Raw genomic sequence first — 20,208 nt, 5'->3', positions numbered from 1 at the left:
GAGCTGGTTCCTTCTTTGTGGTTGGTGTGGGAGATGGGCTGGTTTGGGGTTTAGGTATCAAGAGTGGTTTGGATCCACTATACACTGGACCACCCTGAGCCTTTAAGGTAGGACGCTTCATATCATCGGATACAGACTTTAGGACATGTGTAATGCTCTCCTCTTGACTAAGCTGTGCAAACAGTACTGAGCAGGAGGTGGTCGTCAGAGCCTGAACTGGCACTGCCTGGAGAGGCGGGTCTGGGGAAACAGGAGAAGCCCAGATTCAGCGGAGGGGGTTGGCAGTCCATGCAGGTCGTTTGCAGCAGCCCCATTCACGCTGAATACTCAGTTTTCTTTGCGGCTTCCTGTTCCTTCAACTTTAGCAACACATTACCACGATTGACCTCACAACCTTGTGCTTGCCAGGCAGGTGCTTATGCCGCTGAGCTGAATCCCCAGCTCCTAGCAACACATTGCTTTGCTTATGTCTCCTACAAATGCTTTTCTGCCAGCCTCAAGCACCTGTGGTTTTCACGGTCTGAGCATGAGCCCTTATCCCGAATAAACACTAGGCAAATCTGGTTGTGGTAAGAAAAGGCCCGGTCTCCTTTTCTTCCAGTTTCCTCCTTAAAAAATCTGCAACCGGAGCTAGGGATGATGACCTGCATTTATTCTACACTTAGCTGTTAAGCTCTGCTTTTTGCTAGTGCATCCATTTCTCCCACTTTGAACAGTCCACACAGCACCCTCCTGAACCAGCTGCCTTCTGAGAGCCCACCTCCCCACGTGAGACCTCTGGGGAGCACTTCAGAACTAAACCATAACACAAGGAGTTAGAACTTCTCAAGAGGTTCAACAAAGTTAAAGCAGGCAAAATTGACATGCAAAAACACACTGGCTCTTACACTCATGGTGAACAGGTCAACAAGGAAATTAGGGAAACAATTCCATTTGTAATAGCATCGAAAAGAATAAAATAAAAATAAATTTAATCAAAAGGCAAAAGTCTGCACACTGGAAACTACAAAATGCTGCTTTAAAAAAAATGTAAAGACACAAATGAATAGAAAGACATCCTGTAGATATACTGGAAGGGTTAATATTGTTAAGATATCAGTAATACAGTGATTTTAAGATTTAATGGAAACCTGGTCAAAATCTTATGGCATTTTTTGCAGAAAAAGAGTCCATCTTAAAATTCATATGGAATCCAAAGGACTTCCAGTAGACATAACAATCTTGAAAAAGAAGAACAAAGTGGAGGTCTCACACTTCCTGATTTCAAAACAATTTACAGAACTGCAATAATAAAAATAATATGGCATTGGTACAAAGAATTCTTACACCTCATCAACAAACCCAAAATAATTCAATTAAAAAATGGGCAAAAGATGCCAGGCACAGTGACACGTGTCTGAAATCTTGATTACTCTGGTAAAACAATAAGAGAGTTTGAAGCCAGCCTGGGCTATTTAATGAGATGCTGCCCCCTCCCCAAAAAGGCAAAGCACATGGATATACATTTCTCCAAGAGGATATACCAATGACCAACAAGTATATAAAAAGATGTTCAGTATCACTAATCACTTCAGAAATGCAAACGGTGGGGCCAGGGATATGGCTCAGCAGCCCAGCACCTGCCAGCAAGCATGAGGTCATGAGTTTGATTCCTAGTACCAAAAAAAAAAAAAAAAAAGCAAACAAAGCCATAATGAGGTAACTTCTCACATCTAGTAAGATGGCTACTATCAAAACAAATCAAAGGAAAGGAAAAAAGGGGAAAAACAAGTGCTGGTAAGAATGTGAAAAATCTGAAACCTCTGTGCATTGTCAATGACACTGACAAGTGGTGTAGCTACTCTACAAAACCGGAGAGTGGCTCCTTAAAAAATTAAAAGTGGAGATCTACGCAGACCAGCAATTCCACTTCTGGGCCTGCAAAAGAATTGAAAGCAGGGTCTCAGAGAGATATTTGGGCATCCTCCTTTATAGCAGGATTATTCGCCACACCCCAGAGACAGAAGCCACCCAACTTGTCCACAGAGAGACAAATGAAGACACAGACTGCGGTAGGTCCATACAGGGGATACCACTCAGCTTGAAAAACAAAGGAAATCTGACTACAACACAGATGAACCTGAAGAACAGTACACAGAGTGAAATAAGCCAGTCACAAAAAAACATTGCTATCAGCCTTATGACACTTATATGAGATCATACAGCTTACTTCAGATCTAGTGAGTAAAGTTCCAGAGACGGACAGAGAAAAGCGACTGCCAAGGGCTGAAGTGCTGTTAATGAGTACAAACTTTCAGTCTGAGAAGATGAAAGAAGTCTGGAGACGGCTGGTGTCAACAGTACCCACATGTGCTAATGCCCTGGAAGGGTCCACCTGAACATGGTGCCCATGGTGCCTGTGTGCTGAATGAGGGCACTGGGCTGACTGCCCGGGATGCAGCAGTGACCTGGAGGAGACCTCCACCAGGAAGGCATGGCCACTATTTCCCCGGCACATCAGGGCTTCTCTTTCCCCACAGAAAGGTCAGCAGGAGGGCAACAGCATGTGGTGTGAAGGCCATTTCACCACTGCAGAGCTCCCTCCACGTGGAGGTTTTCCTCAGGAGCAAAGTCTACAGGCCAATGCTGTCTTTCATGCCACTGTTTAATGATGCTCAGAGACCACAGGGCAGGATGGGGCAAACTGTGTCATACCCATTTCACTGCAATGTAAACCAAGGCTTCTCCACCTTACTGACTGTGGGGCTGCGAGATCCTTTGGGGTGGGGTGTCTTTTGCTGGAGGTGTTTGCATAGCACTCCTGCCTCTACCACTGAATGCTAATAGCATCCCTACCCACCCAGCTGTGACAACCAAAAATGTCTCCAGACATTGCCCAGTGTCCCCTAGGGAGTGCCACTTTTCTGTTTGAGTACTATTCATTTACAGGTCTGAGACCTGAACCCTGACCCTGCATATGATCCCAAGTCTGCTAATGCTAAACCTCCCATTCCACTGCACACCAGCTTTTTCTCCACCTAACATCCCCGAGGGAGCCACTCCCCAGGCTTCTGCACCTGCTCCCTGCCCTAAAACAGGGACATCCAGGGTGCCACACGGAGCTCCCTCACCCCCCTCAGCGGTAGCTGAGGACAAGGTGGCTGCTGTCAGGGGAGGAGAAGAGGGAGGACAGGCGGTTTGGAGCATGTGCTCACCCCACACTGTCTCTGCACACAGGCCTGACAGAGCTCCTGCCCTGCTCTGGCCCCAGCTTTTAGGGTTCAGCTGGGAATGAAGTCAGCACCTGTGGGCATCAGCCCTGCGCCCTCTGCTCCCTCTCACTCATTTGCCTTCAGGCATAGGCCTTTCATCAATTTCTCTCCAGTCAAACCCTTCTGATGGCACCATCTGTTTCCTGCCTGCTAAAACCAATAACCCCAAACTTAGGACAAGCACTGAAGGCCAGCACGCTGGGGCTGCTTACCCCGGCCTTCCCTTCCAGCCAGCTTTCTGCTGCCCACTGCTGGGCCTTCTCCCTCTACAAGCTTCCGATCTGGGTCCCTAATGCTCTTAAGGTCTTGTCTCTCCACCTTGGGTTATTTCTGTCCTGTCTGATCTCCTTGGCTGGACTTAGGGATTTGGGAGGGATGGGAAGAAAGGGCTTGTGTTTTACTCCATTTATCTGAAAATGAATTATTTTTGTGTTCTTTCCCCTTTCTTGTCAATACTAAGGTACAAAATTTTATTAAAGTAGTTTTCGGTACAGTCTATGAAACTTACAGAACTTTACGGGGTTCTCCCTTTCACCTAGCGCAAGGCGGTGCTCCTGGCTCTGGGGCGGCTCTGGATGTGGATCCGCATCCAGCTGGGGTTTCCTGGGCCATAGCGTGCATGGTCAGTGCTCTTCAAGCACCAAGTAGGTATCCTGGGGCCTCAAATGGGTAAGCTTTGGGTTTTTCCTAGGACCCTCAGAACCAAATGGCACCCCATATCAAATCACTGTCCACATGGGGGGATGTGGCCAGGCTGCTACTCGGGCTTGCAGTTGACTAGGCACTCAGATCACAGGCCTTCAGTGGAAGGTATCATTTTTTTGTGACATCTGATGGGGCTGCCTGAGGAGAAATTTGGATGTCCTCAAGAAATCCATATAGAATGATAGAGGCAGAAAATCCTAATAAAATAATTAAAGATAAGATTTTAGATGGTGGAGTAAAAATCAGAAGTAAAATAAAACCTCTCTGGGACCTGGAATCGAAACACCTGGAAAACGATAACTTAGTGAAGTAAAAAAGTAGTAGAGCTCTGGGAATCAAGAAAGAGCCGAAAAGAAAGCTAGAAACTACAGAGAAACTAAAAACAACACAAAGAATGAAGCAGTGGGGGCTGGGGATTTAGCTCAGTGGCATAAGCGCCTGCCTTGCAAGCAGGCGGTCGTGAGTTCAATCCCTGGTACCAATAAACAGGAAAAAGACAAAAAAAGAATGAAGCAGTCTGGAAGACTAAGCTCCCGGGCAGGAGGTACACCTGTACAAACACAGGTGGTGCTGGGGACCAAGCCCCTCGGAGAAGGTTGGACACTAAGACCCTACATGTCACGCGCAAAATAGGTTAACAAGGGTATAAACACCGAAACCCAGCCAGACCCAAGGGCACATCGCAAGAGACTTCCACAGCAGTGACAGAGTCTCTCTACCTTAACTGTCTCCAATTCACAGCACAAAAATAATAGAAACACAAGAGGGCAAGGTAGCAAGATGCCCCCAATCTTTACTGGAGTAGAGGAATCTATAGGCAAGGAACTCAACAGTAAAATGTATAAGATGTTTGAAGACCTCAGAAAGGATTTAATTAAACAGATAAAGGATTTTACTAAAAGAAGAAACAAACAATAAACTAGTTGAGTTAAATAAGACAATACAAGACATGATCACTTCAGAAAAGAAAGTATGAAATGAAATCAAGCAAAGACAGGTGATATGAAAAATTAAAAGGACAGCATAGGTAGCAGACTTGACTAATGTGAGCCCTGAGTGTCAGAAACAGAACACAAGGTAGATGTAGTAGGTCATAAACTCAGTGCTCTAAAAACAAGACATCACGCAAGCCGGATCCAACAGCTACTAGATGACTCAATACAATGAAACTCCAAATTATAGGACTAAAGCAAAAAATAGAAGATGACTCAAAAAGTATAAAAATTTATTCACTGAAATCCTAGCAGAAAATTTCCAACTCTAGGGGAAAAATTCAATATTCAAATATAGGAAACACATAAAACCCTAAATAGCCACAACCAGAAAAGAACCTCTCCATGACACATTGTAATCAAAATTCCAAAAATCCAAAAAAAGGGCTATTAGAGGAAAACAGTAAGTAATCTATAAAGGCAAGCCCATCAGAATAATTGCAGATTTCTCAGAACAAACATTACAAGACAGGAGAAACTGCAGGGATTTTTTTTCAAGCCCTGAAAGAAAACACCTGTCAACCCAGACTTTTATATCATGCAAAACTAGCCTTCAAAAATGATAAAAAAGTAAAGATTTTTCATACCAGAGAAACATAACCATGAAACCAGTACTGATATTGCAAAAAATACTTATGGGACTCTGTGGTGCTGTGATTAACTGATTGTGCCAACCTGAGTAAGAAACGTCCAACTAAATTGGATCAGCACAGCTCTGAGTGTGGCTGAGGGAATTTGCCAAAGACTGAAGATGGACAAGAGAGGAAAGCTCGCTTCTGCTCCTTTGAAGGAGCGCCAGCCTTCACCTTCACCTTGGACATCATCTCCTGGCTCCTGGTGCCAACCCTTCAGCCTTCCATCACTGCACCTTTAGCCTTCTGATATAGACTGGCACAGGACACTACACTGTGCTAGAGGCCTTCGACTGGACCCTTCAGTTCTCCAGTGCACACGGCCCATTTGCACTCTTTTGACATCTGACTCTGTGGGTGGCCACTGTAAGCCAATCTTGTAAATTCTTATATATTTATATATCTTGCATTAAGTCTATTTCTCAAGTAAGCACTGTGTAGTGAATGAGCTAATGGTCAACTTGTGACACTCAGCTGAACTGAGTCGGCGTGTGCTGGGGGTGGAGGGCCCACCTGAGGATCATTGCCAGCAGCGTAAGAGGAGAACCGGAGGGGAAGACGGTGTGCTGCTGATTCTCCTGGAGAAGCTTGTCACACTGCCTTTCCTGATGTGAACTCGTCTGTTCCCATTGTTGGAGGGCTCAGGATCTTGCAGTCACTAAAGATGGTGGCAGTTCTCTTTGGGGGAGCTCCAGTCCTTACTCTGAGTGTTGCTTCCTGAACCCACTGCAGATCAGTCGCTCAGCCTGCTGGTTACAGATCCTTCACCCTGCTGGCATAGACTTTCAAGCTTCCACCACTGATCTTTGGGCCTTCCCACTGCAGATCCTTGAAACAGACTTGCATGAGACATTGTCATGGGCTCTAGGCCTCCAGCTGAACTCATGGAGGACACTGCCATGAACTCTAGGTCTTTGGCTGGACCCAAGCCATTAGCTGGATTCTTTGGGTCTCTAGTGTGTGAGCAGATCTCCTGCACTCTTGCACTTGACTCTTTGGGTAAATATTACAAAATAATCTTTAAATTACGTACCCGTATTAAATACATTCCCTTGTAAATCTTAACTACAACACACTGGCTGATACAGAATTCAAGACAAGACAGGGAGGCCACCAGCCTCAAAGAGCTCAAAGGAAAATATCCATCTAACTGGGAAAGCACTTAAACAAAAGGAGAAAAATAAAAGAGTCACCAGGGAGAGAATAATGTGATGACAGGATTCAATAAATGCCTTACAATAATAACTCTCAATGTCAATGATCTTAACCCCCTACTCAAAAGACACAGATGGGCTGAGTGGATAAAAACCAAGATGGAACTATATATTGCCTACAGGGACATGCCTCATGAAAAAGTATACCGACTGAAAATGAAAGCATGGAAAAAGATACTCCACTCACCCGAAACCTGAAAACTAGGAGTAACTATCTTATTTGCAGATACAGGGGACTTCAAACGGGTCAGAAGAGACAAAGATGGCTACCACACACTGATAAAGGGAACAATTTGATAGGAGGGATAAAAGTTGTGAATGTCTATGCACTAGATGTCAGTGTATCCAATTTCAGAAAAACAAAAACTATTGGACCTAAAAGAATAAGACAGACACCAATATAATCATGGGGGGGGGGGGAGACTTACAAATTCAACAAAGAAAAATCAGAGTTAAGCCACACCACTGAACAATGGACTTAATAGATAGCTACAGACGGTTTCACCCAATAACAATGCATTTTTTTCTCAACAGCATATAGAACTTTTTCTAAAACAGACTATCTCTTAGGCCATAAAGCATGCATAAATAAATACAAAAGGATTGATATAACATCCTCCATACTACTGGATCATAGCAGAATAAACCCAGAAATCAACAATAAAAAAGCCAATAAAGAAACTAGACAAACATAAGGAAATTAAGTAATATAACTGAGTAATCAATGGATCACAGAAAAAATCAGAGAAGAATCAAATGGCAATGGAAGCACAGCGCCTATGGAACACAATGGAAGCAATTCTAAGAGGGAGGGTTATGGCTGTAAATTCACATGTAAAAAGAAAAGTGCATTCCCAAATAAATAACCTAATGGTATATCTAAAGGACCTAGAAAGAAAACAAACCAAATCTGAAACTAATAAAAGGAAAACAATTACAGAGACCAGAGAAGAAATTAATGGGACTGAGACTTTAAAAAGCAACACATAGAATCAATGAATCAATGAGGTGGTTTTTTGAAAATATGGGAAAAGGACCTGGGGATGTAGGAGATAGGAGGAATGGGAGGAGAAGCAGAAGTAAAAGAGATCAGGATATGCTATGTATGTGTAATTTCCCCATGATGAAAGTATTGACTTTGTATTGCAGAAATATAAAAAATTGAGGAAAAAAAATCATTGTCTATTTATTAGCAACTAAACCTACTTAGCACTTGCTATGTTCAGCCTTCCATCACTGCATCTTTGGCCTTCTGATACAGCACTGCGATCAGCACTCTTTATATATGAAAAATTTTAAAGTATTTCACCTAAATCCACCTCTCACTCCTCTACCCTAAATCCGCAGGCCATTTAGTGTATGAGGCGGGGCTGAGCATGTGAATAAAAGATCTGAATTTAGTGAGAAGCGGTTGTGTGTGACATTTCAGTGAAAGTGAAGTGAGTACAGGGAGGGGGACAGAGGAGCTGGACTTCCATTTTCTCTTAAAAAATAAAAGTTCCCACATCTCCACATGAACACTTAGACAGGTCCAGAGAAGTGAGAACTTCAGATCCTTGAAATGGACAAGGGGATCTATAGACAAGCCTGGGGGAGACAATGCCCAAAGGCTGGCATAAGTTTAGGCTGGGCTACCAACCAAATAAGAATAAATTTTGGTTTCTCCCAAAGTTGGGCCTGAGAAACCCAGAGTGCCTAAAACCTGTAGCATGGCTGAAAATCTCAGCATGCAAGACTGCTTGATACCAGAGGAGCTGAGCAAGAAGGAAGCTGAGCCCACTGGAGAGAACCAACCTGGGACATGTTACCAATGCTGCAGCGTATCAGGCAAGGGGGTTCACATCCATCTCAGAGGTGGAGAGCCAGGGCCCGGGGTACTCTGGGCAACTGAGCAGAGAGGCCAAGAGGACCGGTGGGGTGGCAGCTGAGACTACCGCTTCTCTGCACCTCCTCTGCTCCCAGCAGGTGGTGGCAGGGCTCAGCCAGCATCTGGCTGGCAGGCCCTCTGGGAATCTCTCTGACCTCCAAACAGCACTTGGGGACATAAGCGAAGCAGTGCACCTTTTACCCACCTCTCCAGAAGCTGGACATGGAAAAAGTAAGTCCTGGTGACCAGGGCCTTCTCGAAGTATCCCAGAAAGGTGGAGTTTTGTGTGACCCCGGATGTGCTTTTGTGAATATGAAAGGTGGGGCCATCCTGCATAGGTATCCTCTGGGCACATGTGTACGTGCTCACACATACAGGACTAGGAATACACACACACAAGTGTGTGTTCACACACATTGTATGCCCTCTTGATATCCTATTTTCAGTCCCTCCTTTCGAAAGCAGGAATCATAGCCATGTTTGGCATTCTGTGCAGGCCAGGGCACCCAACACTCAGTCTCCTCTGTGAGTGACCAGCAGCCATCTGCTACCAGCGGTCACAGGATGCCTTCCTCTAACGTGGGCAAATGGCCAGCAATATATACATGTCAGGGGGCTGGGGATTTAGCTCAGTGGCATGGAAAATGTGAAGTCATGAGTTCAATCTCCAGAACAACAACAACAACAAAAAATATATACACATCACATGGCAGTGTTGAGTCAGATTTCCCTAGTTCCTATGATTTCCATTGGTCGCAACTAGGCAAATGTCTGGTATACTGCCCCATGTGTCCCCTCAAATGCATGCCACACCTGATAAACACCTAACCTGGAAAGCTGCTAGACTATGCTGTATCTGCCACTACCAGCCTGGAGTTCTCTAGCTGTGCTTTGCAGATTCAGCTCAAACTCAACAAATCCCAGACTGACACACTGTGTTCCCCTGCAAACCTGCCTTCCATGTGCATCCTACCCATGTCACCGCCAGGCTACTTCTGCTCTCTGCTGCCAGGACTTGTCCACCGCTGGACCTCTGTGGCCCATTTCTTTCCCACCAGGAAGACACTGCACCAGCATGCACCAGCACCGTAACCACACGTGGCCACTCTGTCTTCGGTCTTCATCCTGACCCCAACTCCTTTTCCACATTCTTGCCACAGGTTGTCCTCTAAAATGCAAGGGTGAGCACATCACTCGCCAGTTTAACAACCGTCAGTGGTCCTGAGCTGCATTTTACAGTAACTGTCAATTCCATGGCAAATCACAGTCTTAATACAGAGCCTTGACCCTTCCATCTCCTCTCTTGTCACAACAACACATTCTGCTCAGTGTTCTTTCACGCTCCCCAGGCCTCACCTGGTCCTCCCAGGTCTGTCACGCATCACAGCCTTCTGAGAGAGGTTTTCTTGTTTCCATGTAAGAGTGGGAACTGCTCAGCAAGGATACCACCTCCCTCACTGTGGAGCCTCTGGAATTACACTTGCATGCAATAGGTATCCAACACATGTCTGGTGAGTGGGATGATGGGCAGCACTGGACATGGGAGTGTGACACCAGGACGTGCTGGCACAGACTTACCTCAGAGAAGCCCTCCAGCCTCCTTAGATGGCATTCCACGGCCCCAAACCCAGAGTCCCAGAGCTACTCCTTTCTGATACTCATTTATACTGTTTCCTAATCGCATGTTTTATTCTCAAATACTATTAAATTAACTAAGGGTATTGTTCCACTTAGTCCCGCTATGTGATTTAAGTATTTGTTTTGGATAAAACTATTAATACACTTAAAAGACTGATCACAGCCTCTACATAGATTGCTGCTGAGGGCTGCCTGATTACCTGCTGACAGATCCCACATGCTGGACCTCTGTGACACCCCTCACTTTACATCTTTCTTTTTGCTCTTCTGTCTTTCAGCTTTCTTGTCACAGATCCAAAGAGCATAACCAAAAGTGCTTAACCCAGGGCTGAGAGATTTTTAAGGCCCCGGTAAGACTAAGGTGTCGTCCCATGATCATCAGGGTACGACCTCAACGCCCCTCACACAGGGACTCTCACCCTCCTAGCGCTTGATTCTCTAATGCATTTCCACCATCTCGCGGGTCTGTCAAAGCACGTCCAATCCTTAGGGGCTCTAGCCTGATTCTGCAAATAGTGTCTTAAAAAGTTAAGCTCTTTAGGGGGCTGGGGATTTAACTCAGCGGCATAAGCACCTGCCTTGCAAGCAGGCGGTCGTGAGTTCGATCCCCGGTACCGATAAAAATGAAAATGAAAATGAAAAAGTTAAGCTCTTTCCCTTGCAAAACTCATCTCTCCGGAAATCTTAGTGAAGGGAGAGAAATCAGCGACTCCTTATCATCATGCAGCTTTCTCACATGGTTTATGATCAAGCCAAATTAAATAAAATAAGACCACATTGGTGCAGCGGAGCAGAATAAGCTAGGGTGGGAGCGAGGCCACCCTGGACGGCACTGAACCGGCAAAGAGAAACCTTGGGTGGGCGGGTCTGTCCCGGGAGGGGCGGAGCTGACCTGGTGGGCGGGGCCGGCGCGGGAAGGGGCGGGGTTAGCCCGATGGGCGGGGCCCGGCGGGTCTCCCTGAAACCGCCGCTCTCGCGACTCCTGGGCCTCCTCAGTACCGAACGTGCGCCGCGGCGGTGTGGGAGCAAGACGGACAAGCCGCCGCTCGCGGCCCGCTGGCTGCAGAAGTTGTTGCCACACATTTCGAATGTGCGTTTTCCACGCCTGATTCTTGGCCTCGCACCTCCGGAGCAGCCACGGCCCTGTCACTACCATCGCAGCCATACGCCCCTTCCCCTGACTGGCCTCAGCTACCCCTGCCGGCTTGTCCACCTCACACCTGGCCTGTCAGAGCCAGACGCGAGTTGGCGGCGGGAGAGGGCGGAGCTAGGCCACGCAGGGGGCGGGGAGAGCGTTAGGGCACGTGAAGGCGTGTTGGCCAATGGTAGGGCGCCATGGAGGGCAATGGGGCGGGTTTGGAGGCGGGACTCAGGTCCGGGGGCGGGGCGGGACCGGGCCGGGGGGGAGGGGCGGAGAGACGCCGCCGCCGCCGCCGCCGCTGCCGCCGCCGCCGCCGCCGCCGCTGCGGCTGCCGCAGCCTCTGAGAACCAAGAGAAGGGGAAGCAGGAGCGAGCGAACGACTCCGTCCCCGGGCAGCGGCGGCGGCGGCAAGGGCGGCGGGCCGGCGGGCGCGGCGGCTGGGGCGAGGGCGCTGCTGCGGCGGGGGCAGGCGGCGGCGGGGGCGGCGGCGGCCCGCACCAGCCATGCCGAATAAAAACAAGAAGGAGAAAGTGAGTGCGGGCCGGGCCGCGGGGCCGCGGGGAGGGGGTCAGGGTGGGGGTGGAGGCGGGGGCGGGGCCCTCGGTGGGGGCGGGGCTCGGGGACGCGGGATGCACTGTTACTCCGCAGGCGGCCGTAACGTGGGTCGCGTCGCGTTTGCTTCGGAGCGGTGCTCTAAATGGGACGCTGGCGTTTCAGGATCACCCTTAAATCCAGCTTCCTGGGGTTCAAGGCAAGAAGGAAGGGCCGTGAGGTGTCCCTTCCTATATCAAAAGCGCTGTGTAAAATTGGGTTATCTGTTAGTTTCCTTTTTTTTTTCTTCTTTTTTTTTAATAATTCCTAGACAGGGTCTCGCTAAGTAGTTCCGGCTATTCTTTTTTTGTTTGTTTGTTTGTTTCGGCTATTCTTGAACTCACTACGTAGTCCAGGCTGTCCTTGAATTCAAAGTAATGCCCCTGCCCCACCTCCTGAAAGCTGGGATTGCAGGCTTGCCACCGCCACCCCACCCCCAACTCACCCCCCCCCCCCCGCGCTTCTGTCTGCTTAAAGTTTTCAACCAAAATGCAGATAAAGAGGCTGTGAATGGAGACGGTGTTGACCAAGGTGTGTTATCACAAGCCTATATTTTTAATGAATACTCAGATATCCCCATGGTATGGAAACTAAAGTTTTACAAACCAATTTTCGAAACTGTTTGATTAGGTGTATAGGGGGCTAAAAATTGAGACTCATTGTTTTTGTTTGATGTTTCCCAGGATCCACCAAAAGCAGGGAAAAGTGGGAAAAGTTCGAAAGAAGGACAAGACCCAGTAGAATCAGAGGTAACTGTCCTCAGACATTCCCCGTTTCTCCACCAGCAGCTTTTCACTGGGACAAAAAACTAAGCATGATGAGACCCAAGGTCCCAAAGTGTTTCCCTACAGGAGATTTTGATCGTGCCCCATGTGTTACTTACGCATGTCTCTTCAGAAAAAAGTGCTTAACCACGCAACTGGTATTTTTAAGTTCATTCCCCACCACATACCAAGCTGGCCTCCTGTGTGGACTGGTCTTACAGGGCCTCTGACTGGAGTTCATGTTCCTTTCGGTTTTAGGATCCTCTCCTCTTCTTTCTTTGCAAGGTGCCTAGTGGCTTTCTGGTGCTTCTTGGTCTTTCTTCCATTGCCCTTGTCTTTAGCTCCTTTTTTGTATTGCTGTCTGGTCCATTAGCACCCTTCAAGCTAGTAATTGGTATTTTTGATACATCTAGCTTGGGATTTTTTTTTCTTTTTTTGCATATTCTTCTGTTTCCTCTTCTCCACCCCCACCACACTGGAGTGCAGACTTTATTCCTACTTGAGGAACAGCTGGCCTGCTTAGGGAAGTGTGCGTCTACCACCCGAAGCCCATGTTGGTCATCATTCACCTCTGCCTCTTCTTCCTTGAGAATGACCGTTCTGGAACCAGAGCACCCAGGGACAGGGCTGGGGCGCTCCATAGGCAGAGCTGATGAGTCCTTCTGAAGCCATGGAGCGTCGAGAAGCTGTTTAACTTGGTGTCAGTTCTGCAGGCTGGATCATTGAAATTTTCGGCCTTACCATAAATGATGTTAATTTGTGCATGTCAGAACCTTTCCTGTAAGTCAAATTACAATGGTTAAATTCTGCCTGTGAGATGCAGCAGGCTTTTTTTTTTTTTTTTAGCTCCAGGTTATCTTTTCCCTGTCATTTGGTGTATTCTAAGCCTCCCTTCTCTATAGCAGGTGGTTTATTCCAGCAAATCTGTTGCCCTCCCTACAGCAAAAAGCAGAAATCCAAAAGGTTCCTTAAATACCAATAGTTAGAATTTTGTGCCAGTCTTTGTCTACCCTCTCTTTACAGCAATCAGGTTATACTGTGGCTTGCTTAGATCTGACTTGCTTTGCTTCCTGTGCCACCCTTTTGACAGTCTAGATGAAGTGCAGTCATTTGCAGGGGTGTATACTGTGTGCTTTCTTTCCTTTCTTTGATTTGTTGCTCTTTCATTAAAACTGCTAAGATTTCCTAATGCCCTGCAACCTCTCTTAGTAATAATACACCTGCATCCTCTTACTGTTACTGTCAGAAAAGAATAGCAATGTGTATGTTTTTATTCCTCTTTTAGTAGAAAGAACCTGAAAATAAGGAGAGATGATGTTAAATTTAAATTTGAAAGATCTGTCAGCAATGCCAAAGCTATTTTACTGTGTAAAATGTATTTTATAGGAAAGATGGGGTTCTTAGAATGTCAGTTGTGTAAGACTCGTAAGTGTGGCCTGCAGTGTCTGAGTGTGATGCCCCACTTATCTTTTTGTATTTTTTCTAGTGCTACTGTGCCTAAGAGCTGGAGCCCCAGAGCTTGAAATTACCACAGAAAAACACTGAAATGTTGGGCCCTTCACTACTTCCTCATAAGGATTACCAGAGGCAACTTGGCATTTTAAGCATGACACAATTTCATTGTGAAATTACTTTGCGGGAACACAGATGAGGCATTTCAGCCCCTCTGCACTTTGAATTGACCCTTATTCTTTGATTGTTTCCCGCCTCTCAGTCTTTAGCTCCCTTCTTCTAGTCCCGCCCACTTACCTGGTGTGATTGACTCACGCAGGTGCCTTGAACCCTTACTGCGCGCGTTTTCCCTTTTCTGTACCTCAGTGTTAGTCTGAGCTGGAATTTTTTAGCCTGAACATTTAAATAGGCTTGTCACTTGGTGTCAAGCCTGACATCGTGTCACCTGCACAAGCTGCAGTTGTTCGTGTTACCCCCTGCTCTCACCTCTGAGCACAGACGTTAACTCACTGGGCCTTGCTGCCAGGGGACCATGCAGGGCAGGTACATCCAGGACAGAGCAGCCAGAGTCTGGGAAATAACCCGAGCCACGAACGCATTCAGGAGCTCGGCCTGTGGCTGACCACCTCCTCCGTGTGTGGAGGGTTCTGGTAATGGGATCCCAGCTGCCTGTCTTCTAGCCTGGTAGAAGACAGGCAACAAACGGCTCACAGCACAGAACACTTTCTAGAACATCTGACGACACAGGTTTCTTCATAAGGACTGAACGATCAGAGTAGTACAGTGGCAAGGCTTCTCGGTGGTAGAGGTTAGAGAAGCGTACTAGTTCCTGCATTGCTGAACAGCACGTCACCTGACTCATGTGACTGCTTCCTTGTCTCTTAAGTGAGTTAGTCAGCTTGATGTTTGGCCACTTTCCACGCAGGCTGCACTGTTCTTGAGAAGTTTCCCCCACGAGTGATATGGCAGGCTGCACCCTTCAGTGGAACAAAAGGCTGCTGCTGTGTGGCTTTTGCCCTGTAGAAATTTCTCCATCGTGAGTGACCTGTCGATACAGTTTTCTTCTCTTCTTTCCCCCCTCTTCAAACAGAATGTTTAAATCTGATGTGTTGTTTGTCCACCTGTCCTGGAAATAAAGTTTCTGTGTAGTACATGCTGCTGGGTTATTTCGTAGCACATCACTCAGGAACAAGGCCACAGCCAGCTCGGCTGGCTTGAAGTTGGAAAATGTGGAAACTGACAGAGGGGGTGTGTTTAAAGCAGCTGCTCTCAGGAACATTCCAGTGTGGGGAGACATGATTAGACACGTTTAAGGAATATTCAGAATCTTCGTAAGTCATGCTGAGATCCAAAAGTTCATTTTGGAGGATCTGACCATAGGATGGTGTTGCCGTATCATTCTGTTCTGGTTTTGTTTCTTGTGTGTTGTTTGTGTGTGTGTGTGTGTGTGTGTGTGTGTGTACACCATGTCCAAAGTTAACATTTTTCAAGAGTGTTAATGCTTTTCGGAGAGTGATTTGTTTTCAATACTTAAAGGTGACCTGAGTGGTGTTCTCTGGGTGTGTACTTCACACAGACAGCTCGGCTAAGTTTTGTTTGACAGTCACTGCAGCAACTCTTACATAACATCTGTTACTGAAAGGAAAGTTGAAGAATCTTCTCTGACATGGGAGCTTATTTTGACACCATCTACCTTTAGGAGTGACTTGTTTTCATAAGTTGTCCCTTTGCGTTCGGTCCCCACAAACCCCTGGTACCCTAAGAAGGGAGGCTGAGACTTGCTTAAGGTCATTTGGTGCTAGTTGGTGGATTAATCTTCTTATATAAATTAAAATGGAAAATTTAAAACAGTATACCCTTTACATGTTAACATAAAGGAGTCTTGTGCAACTGTCTCTTCAGAAGTACTTTGGACTCACTATCCCCTGTCTCCTGGCAGGGTTTTTCTCCTGAGTGAGTTGCACAGGACAGCGGAAGTCTCTGGAGAGAGCAGTGGTGGCAGAGTGGCCTTGGAGACCACTCCCTCCCGCCTCAGGCCAGAGCCCCGCTCCTCAGCTCCCACTGGGCCGCCCTGCCTCATTTTCACCATCCTCTTCCCAGCTGTTTTCCATACAGCCCTCAGCTAAGCTCCAGTGAAATGCAGAGAGGGCCGAAGGAAGAGTACCTGAAAAGTCCTTTCTGAAATCTACGTGGAGTGTCACGTGGGAAATGGAACTGCCTGCTCTTAGTGCCCTGCGCTGGTCCTCCCTTTCCCGCCTCCTAGTGGTCCTCACGGTGTCGGGGTTCAGGGCTGGGAGGGAGGGAAGCAGCACCACAGAGGAGAGGCAGCTCCAGGGGCCACTCGGAGTGTTGGGCACGCTGCCTGCCGGGAGCTGGCTGGCCCCTTGTTGCTCCCCTCCTGTGCAGGTAGAGTCTGTCGCATGCTCACGGAGAGGTTTCCACCTGCCCTTGAGAGCCGGGAGCCAGCGTGAGTCGTGGTGATTTTTTCCCAAGTCATGAATTCCAGAGGAATTTCAGTGACGAGAGACTCCAGCATTTCCTTAGACGTTGGAACCTGCCAGGGGTGAGGTTGGGTGCAAGACAGTGCTTTATCACACAGGCTTTCCTGCTGCTACGGTCAGGCAGCCTCCCCAGCCCCGCTTCTCAGGAAGGCAGAGGAGCAGAGCCCTGCAGAGAGGGCCGCTTCCCTCCCCAGGTGCTGTCTTCTTTTTCTCCACCTGGGGGAGTCAGAGAATGAGCCTAAAGTTTAAAGGCCAGGAAAAGAGGACCTGTTGGGCTTTCCTTCATCTTGTGTATGTAACTTTTTAAAGATCTTTGGTCAGGGCCCTGCAGAGCTTGTTTTCAGTCGCTCTGTGCTTGTAGATTTTAGTGCTGACCACAGGTTGTTTGTGTCCAGGGTGATCCTGGAGTTTTAGGACCCATCCCAACAAGATGCACATGTGATCTCATTTAAATCAAGCTGGATGAAATGAAATGAGTTTCAGCTCTTGGTGTAGAGGCCGCACTTTGGGTGCTCTGAGGCCACAGAGGTGCCTGCTGTGGTGCCTGCAGATGTCCACTGTTTCCAGTTTCCCTGGAGACTGAGGCGGACAGAGCCACCACAGCCCAACAGTGCTCTCCAAAACGAACTTTAACATCAGCATATTTAACGTTATTAGCCATCACTGTTCGTAATGTGGAATATCCAGTTTCAGATTAAATATAAAGGAAATAAAGATGTGAAAGGTAAAAATGAAGAAGAGGGAGACAGGAGCAAAAGGGAGGACACTGGTGAGAAGGAAGAGGTGGTTTCTCCCTCTAGATCTGCCTGGCCCTGCCAGGCCTTGGGACTTGAGAACATCACACTTCCTGGCCGTCCCTTTGGCAGTTCTTACAAATATGTAAGAATATGTTTTTGGGTCAAAACCACAAATCGTTAAAAAATAAAGTAGCACAAAATTACGTAGCACCGCCCCCACACTTAGGCCTGCCTCGGATACTTAGGGTCCATGTCGCCAGGAGATGAGGTTCCAGTGGGACCAGAATGTCCAGAGGGCGCCTCTGGACCGTTTCGATGGCTGGACCTGACTAGAGATAGTGTCACCTGGGGAGGGTGGCGCCGGTTTCCAGCTGGCTGGAGTGCACCTTCCTCCAGGTGACCCAGCAGGCGCCTTCTGAGGCTCAGCACCAGAGAGCAGAATCGCCTTCATTGAGGGCACACAAGCTATGTCACCTGGTGACAACTGCCTGTTTCCAGGCAGCCCCTCTGCTTCAGCTGGTCAGGAGTGGTCTTAACACAGACATGACATTCAGTGTCACTGTCATTTCATCCAATGTGGAGGACTCAGTAGTGCAAAGTTCTAGGGAAGGGCATTCCAGCCTGAGGCAGCCGCTGATGCAGAGGCCCTGGAACCGAAGTGAGTTTGGTGTGTCCAGGGCAAAGGCCAGTTAGCTGAAGAAATGAGCGTGAGTGGCACGTGCCTGTGGTTCCCGCACTCAAAGGCTGAGGCACGAGGATTGCAACTTTTGAGTCCCTGGACTCAAAATTAATTGTCTCAAAATTAAAAATAAAAAAGGCAGAGGATGTGGCTTGGTGTGAAAGCCCTGGGTTCATCACCAGTACCACAGAAAGAAAGGAAAACCCATAAGTGGGGTGTGGAAGAGGAAGATGGAGGGGTGGACACCAGCATGTTGAAGGAGGATCTTGTCAGCAGCTCTTGGCAGGGTTTGGGATTTGTATTCTGTGGGTGAAGTGTTTGAGAAACATGAGATGATCTGACTTGAGTATTTGCAAAGACCTCACTGGCTGCTGTGGGGGAACAAGGAGACCAGGTAGAAGACTGCTCTCCCAGCCAGGTGATGGCCCATGCCTGTGAATTCCCCCACTCAGGGAAGCTGAGGCAGGAGGATCACAAGTTTGAGCCCAGCCTGGGCAAAGTAGCAACTTAGTGAGATCTGCTATCAAAGCTGGAGATATCACTCACGGCAGAGGTTCTGGGTCCTTTTGCAGAGGAACTGCAAAAAAAGAAAAGAAGAAAAGAGGGGCTGCTGTCTCAGATGTTTGTCTACTCACACTCAAGGGGGAGACGCCAGCATACCCACTGTGGGCTCAGCATTTGGGGTCAGCTCACTCCTCTAGGGTCTCAGTGAACCTGGTTCTGAAACCTTTAGCTCCCTCGGGCCAGCAAGTGGACTGCTTTGCCCTGAGTGTCAGCTCCTTGGTCTTCCTAGACAGTGTGGTTCCTTGTAGACACCCACTTAGCAGTGTCCTGCAGAGGAACGCGCCCCCCCCCTGCCCGCCCCAAAATGGTGTGGGCAGAGGAGTGTCAAACAGAAATGTAATCTCCTTACTCCTCCTGCACCAGGGTTCACCATCCTAGCTTGGGGGTGTTGTGGGTCACACTCCCACCCCAGGGAGGCTTGGTGTTTTGAGTCCCCATAATGTGCACCAATAAGTCCCTCACAGCCGCCTTGATCTTTTGTTGTCACTGGGGACAGGCTCAGAGGTCTGCTGATAAGTTCAAGTTCATAGCTGACCTCCAGCAGGGAAGTCACTCCTATTCTTCCTATCTTTGTAGCTCTCAGCCAGAAAACGTTAGTTTGAAAAAACACTTCATATTTACCATATGATGGTAAATATCCTAGGCTTTCCAGGGCTTCCCCTCAAAATTCTCTTTTGTAGCAAAAAAAGCAGGTTTAGATGGTGATAATCAGGTGTTAGGCTCCAGTAAAACTTTATCAGATGTGGCTCAGGGGCTGTAACTTCCCAGTTTGGTCTGTGAGAATCCAAATGAGGGTCACCACTTAGGTAAGTGCCGTGTTGTTTTCAGGGTCTGCCTTGGACTCATCTGAAACAGCACTGGCCAGCTCAGTGAAAGAGACAGCCTTTGTGTTGGACTCCATTCATGATCTGCAAGCAATTTTGAAAGACCATTGACTTAGCCCACCCAGCTGAACAATGCACATGTCTAGTTGTGAATGTTTAGAACTGCAGTGTTTGGATGAGGGGAAAAGCTGCTTGTTTAGGGTAGTAATCCCTTATATGGCAAAACCTCTAGGCGAGAGGCTTTGTCACCAAGCCAGTCGCCTGTTTGGCTGTTTCAGTGAATAATTTCCAACTACAGAGACTTAACAAACACCCATGTATTTGCTGCTGCTCAGATTTCTTTTTACTCCACATTTCTGGAGGATGCTATTGCCTGGCTGTATAGCAGGGTGTGGGGTACACGGTGACCAGCAGGCATGTCAAGTCTCACATTACAACTGCCCAGCTTCTTGCTCTCTGTCACGGGGCATGCAGCCATGCTGCACGGCTGTGGGCAGACTTGGGCAGGCGGTGCAGGCCAGGCCCAGGGACAGCGTTCTAGCTCTTTAGGCTGGACATCTAACCAGATAGGGCCAGCTCTCCCCACAGGAACTGACCACTTCACTGTCCCTCTTCTCAAGGAAGCACATAAACACACACACACATACACACAACTC

General features: G+C 47.8%; 1 protein-coding gene across 12 annotated transcripts in view; it reads left to right on the top strand.

The window, feature by feature from the left end:
- The first annotated feature begins 11,288 nt into the window (after positions 1-11,288).
- Ppp2r5c (protein phosphatase 2 regulatory subunit B'gamma) overlaps positions 11,289-20,208 on the top strand; it is a 129,547-nt gene continuing 120,627 nt past the window's right edge. For 2 of the 12 annotated variants that reach the window (XM_063240825.1, XM_063240827.1), the window contains exons 1-2: positions 11,290-11,624; positions 12,715-12,780. Coding sequence is in view for 2 of the 12 variants with exons in the window: in XM_063240829.1 (XP_063096899.1) it covers positions 11,944-11,970; positions 12,715-12,780 (93 nt within the window). In the remaining 10 variants the exon portion in view is untranslated. Of the gene's footprint in view, positions 11,625-11,761; positions 11,971-12,714; positions 12,781-20,208 lie in introns of those variants that run through there. The other 10 variants (XM_063240831.1, XM_063240830.1, XM_023562070.2 and 7 more) reach the window with 8 other exon arrangements.

The sequence above is a fragment of the Cavia porcellus genome, unplaced genomic scaffold (genome assembly GCF_034190915.1).
Source record: "Cavia porcellus strain 051 isolate PalLab524CR breed Dunkin Hartley unplaced genomic scaffold, mCavPor4.1 scaffold_31, whole genome shotgun sequence".
In the NCBI taxonomy this organism is placed as follows: Eukaryota; Metazoa; Chordata; class Mammalia; order Rodentia; family Caviidae; genus Cavia; species Cavia porcellus.
The sequence above is the reverse complement of the archived record's forward strand: the minus strand, read 5'-3'. Positions and strand labels throughout refer to the sequence as shown.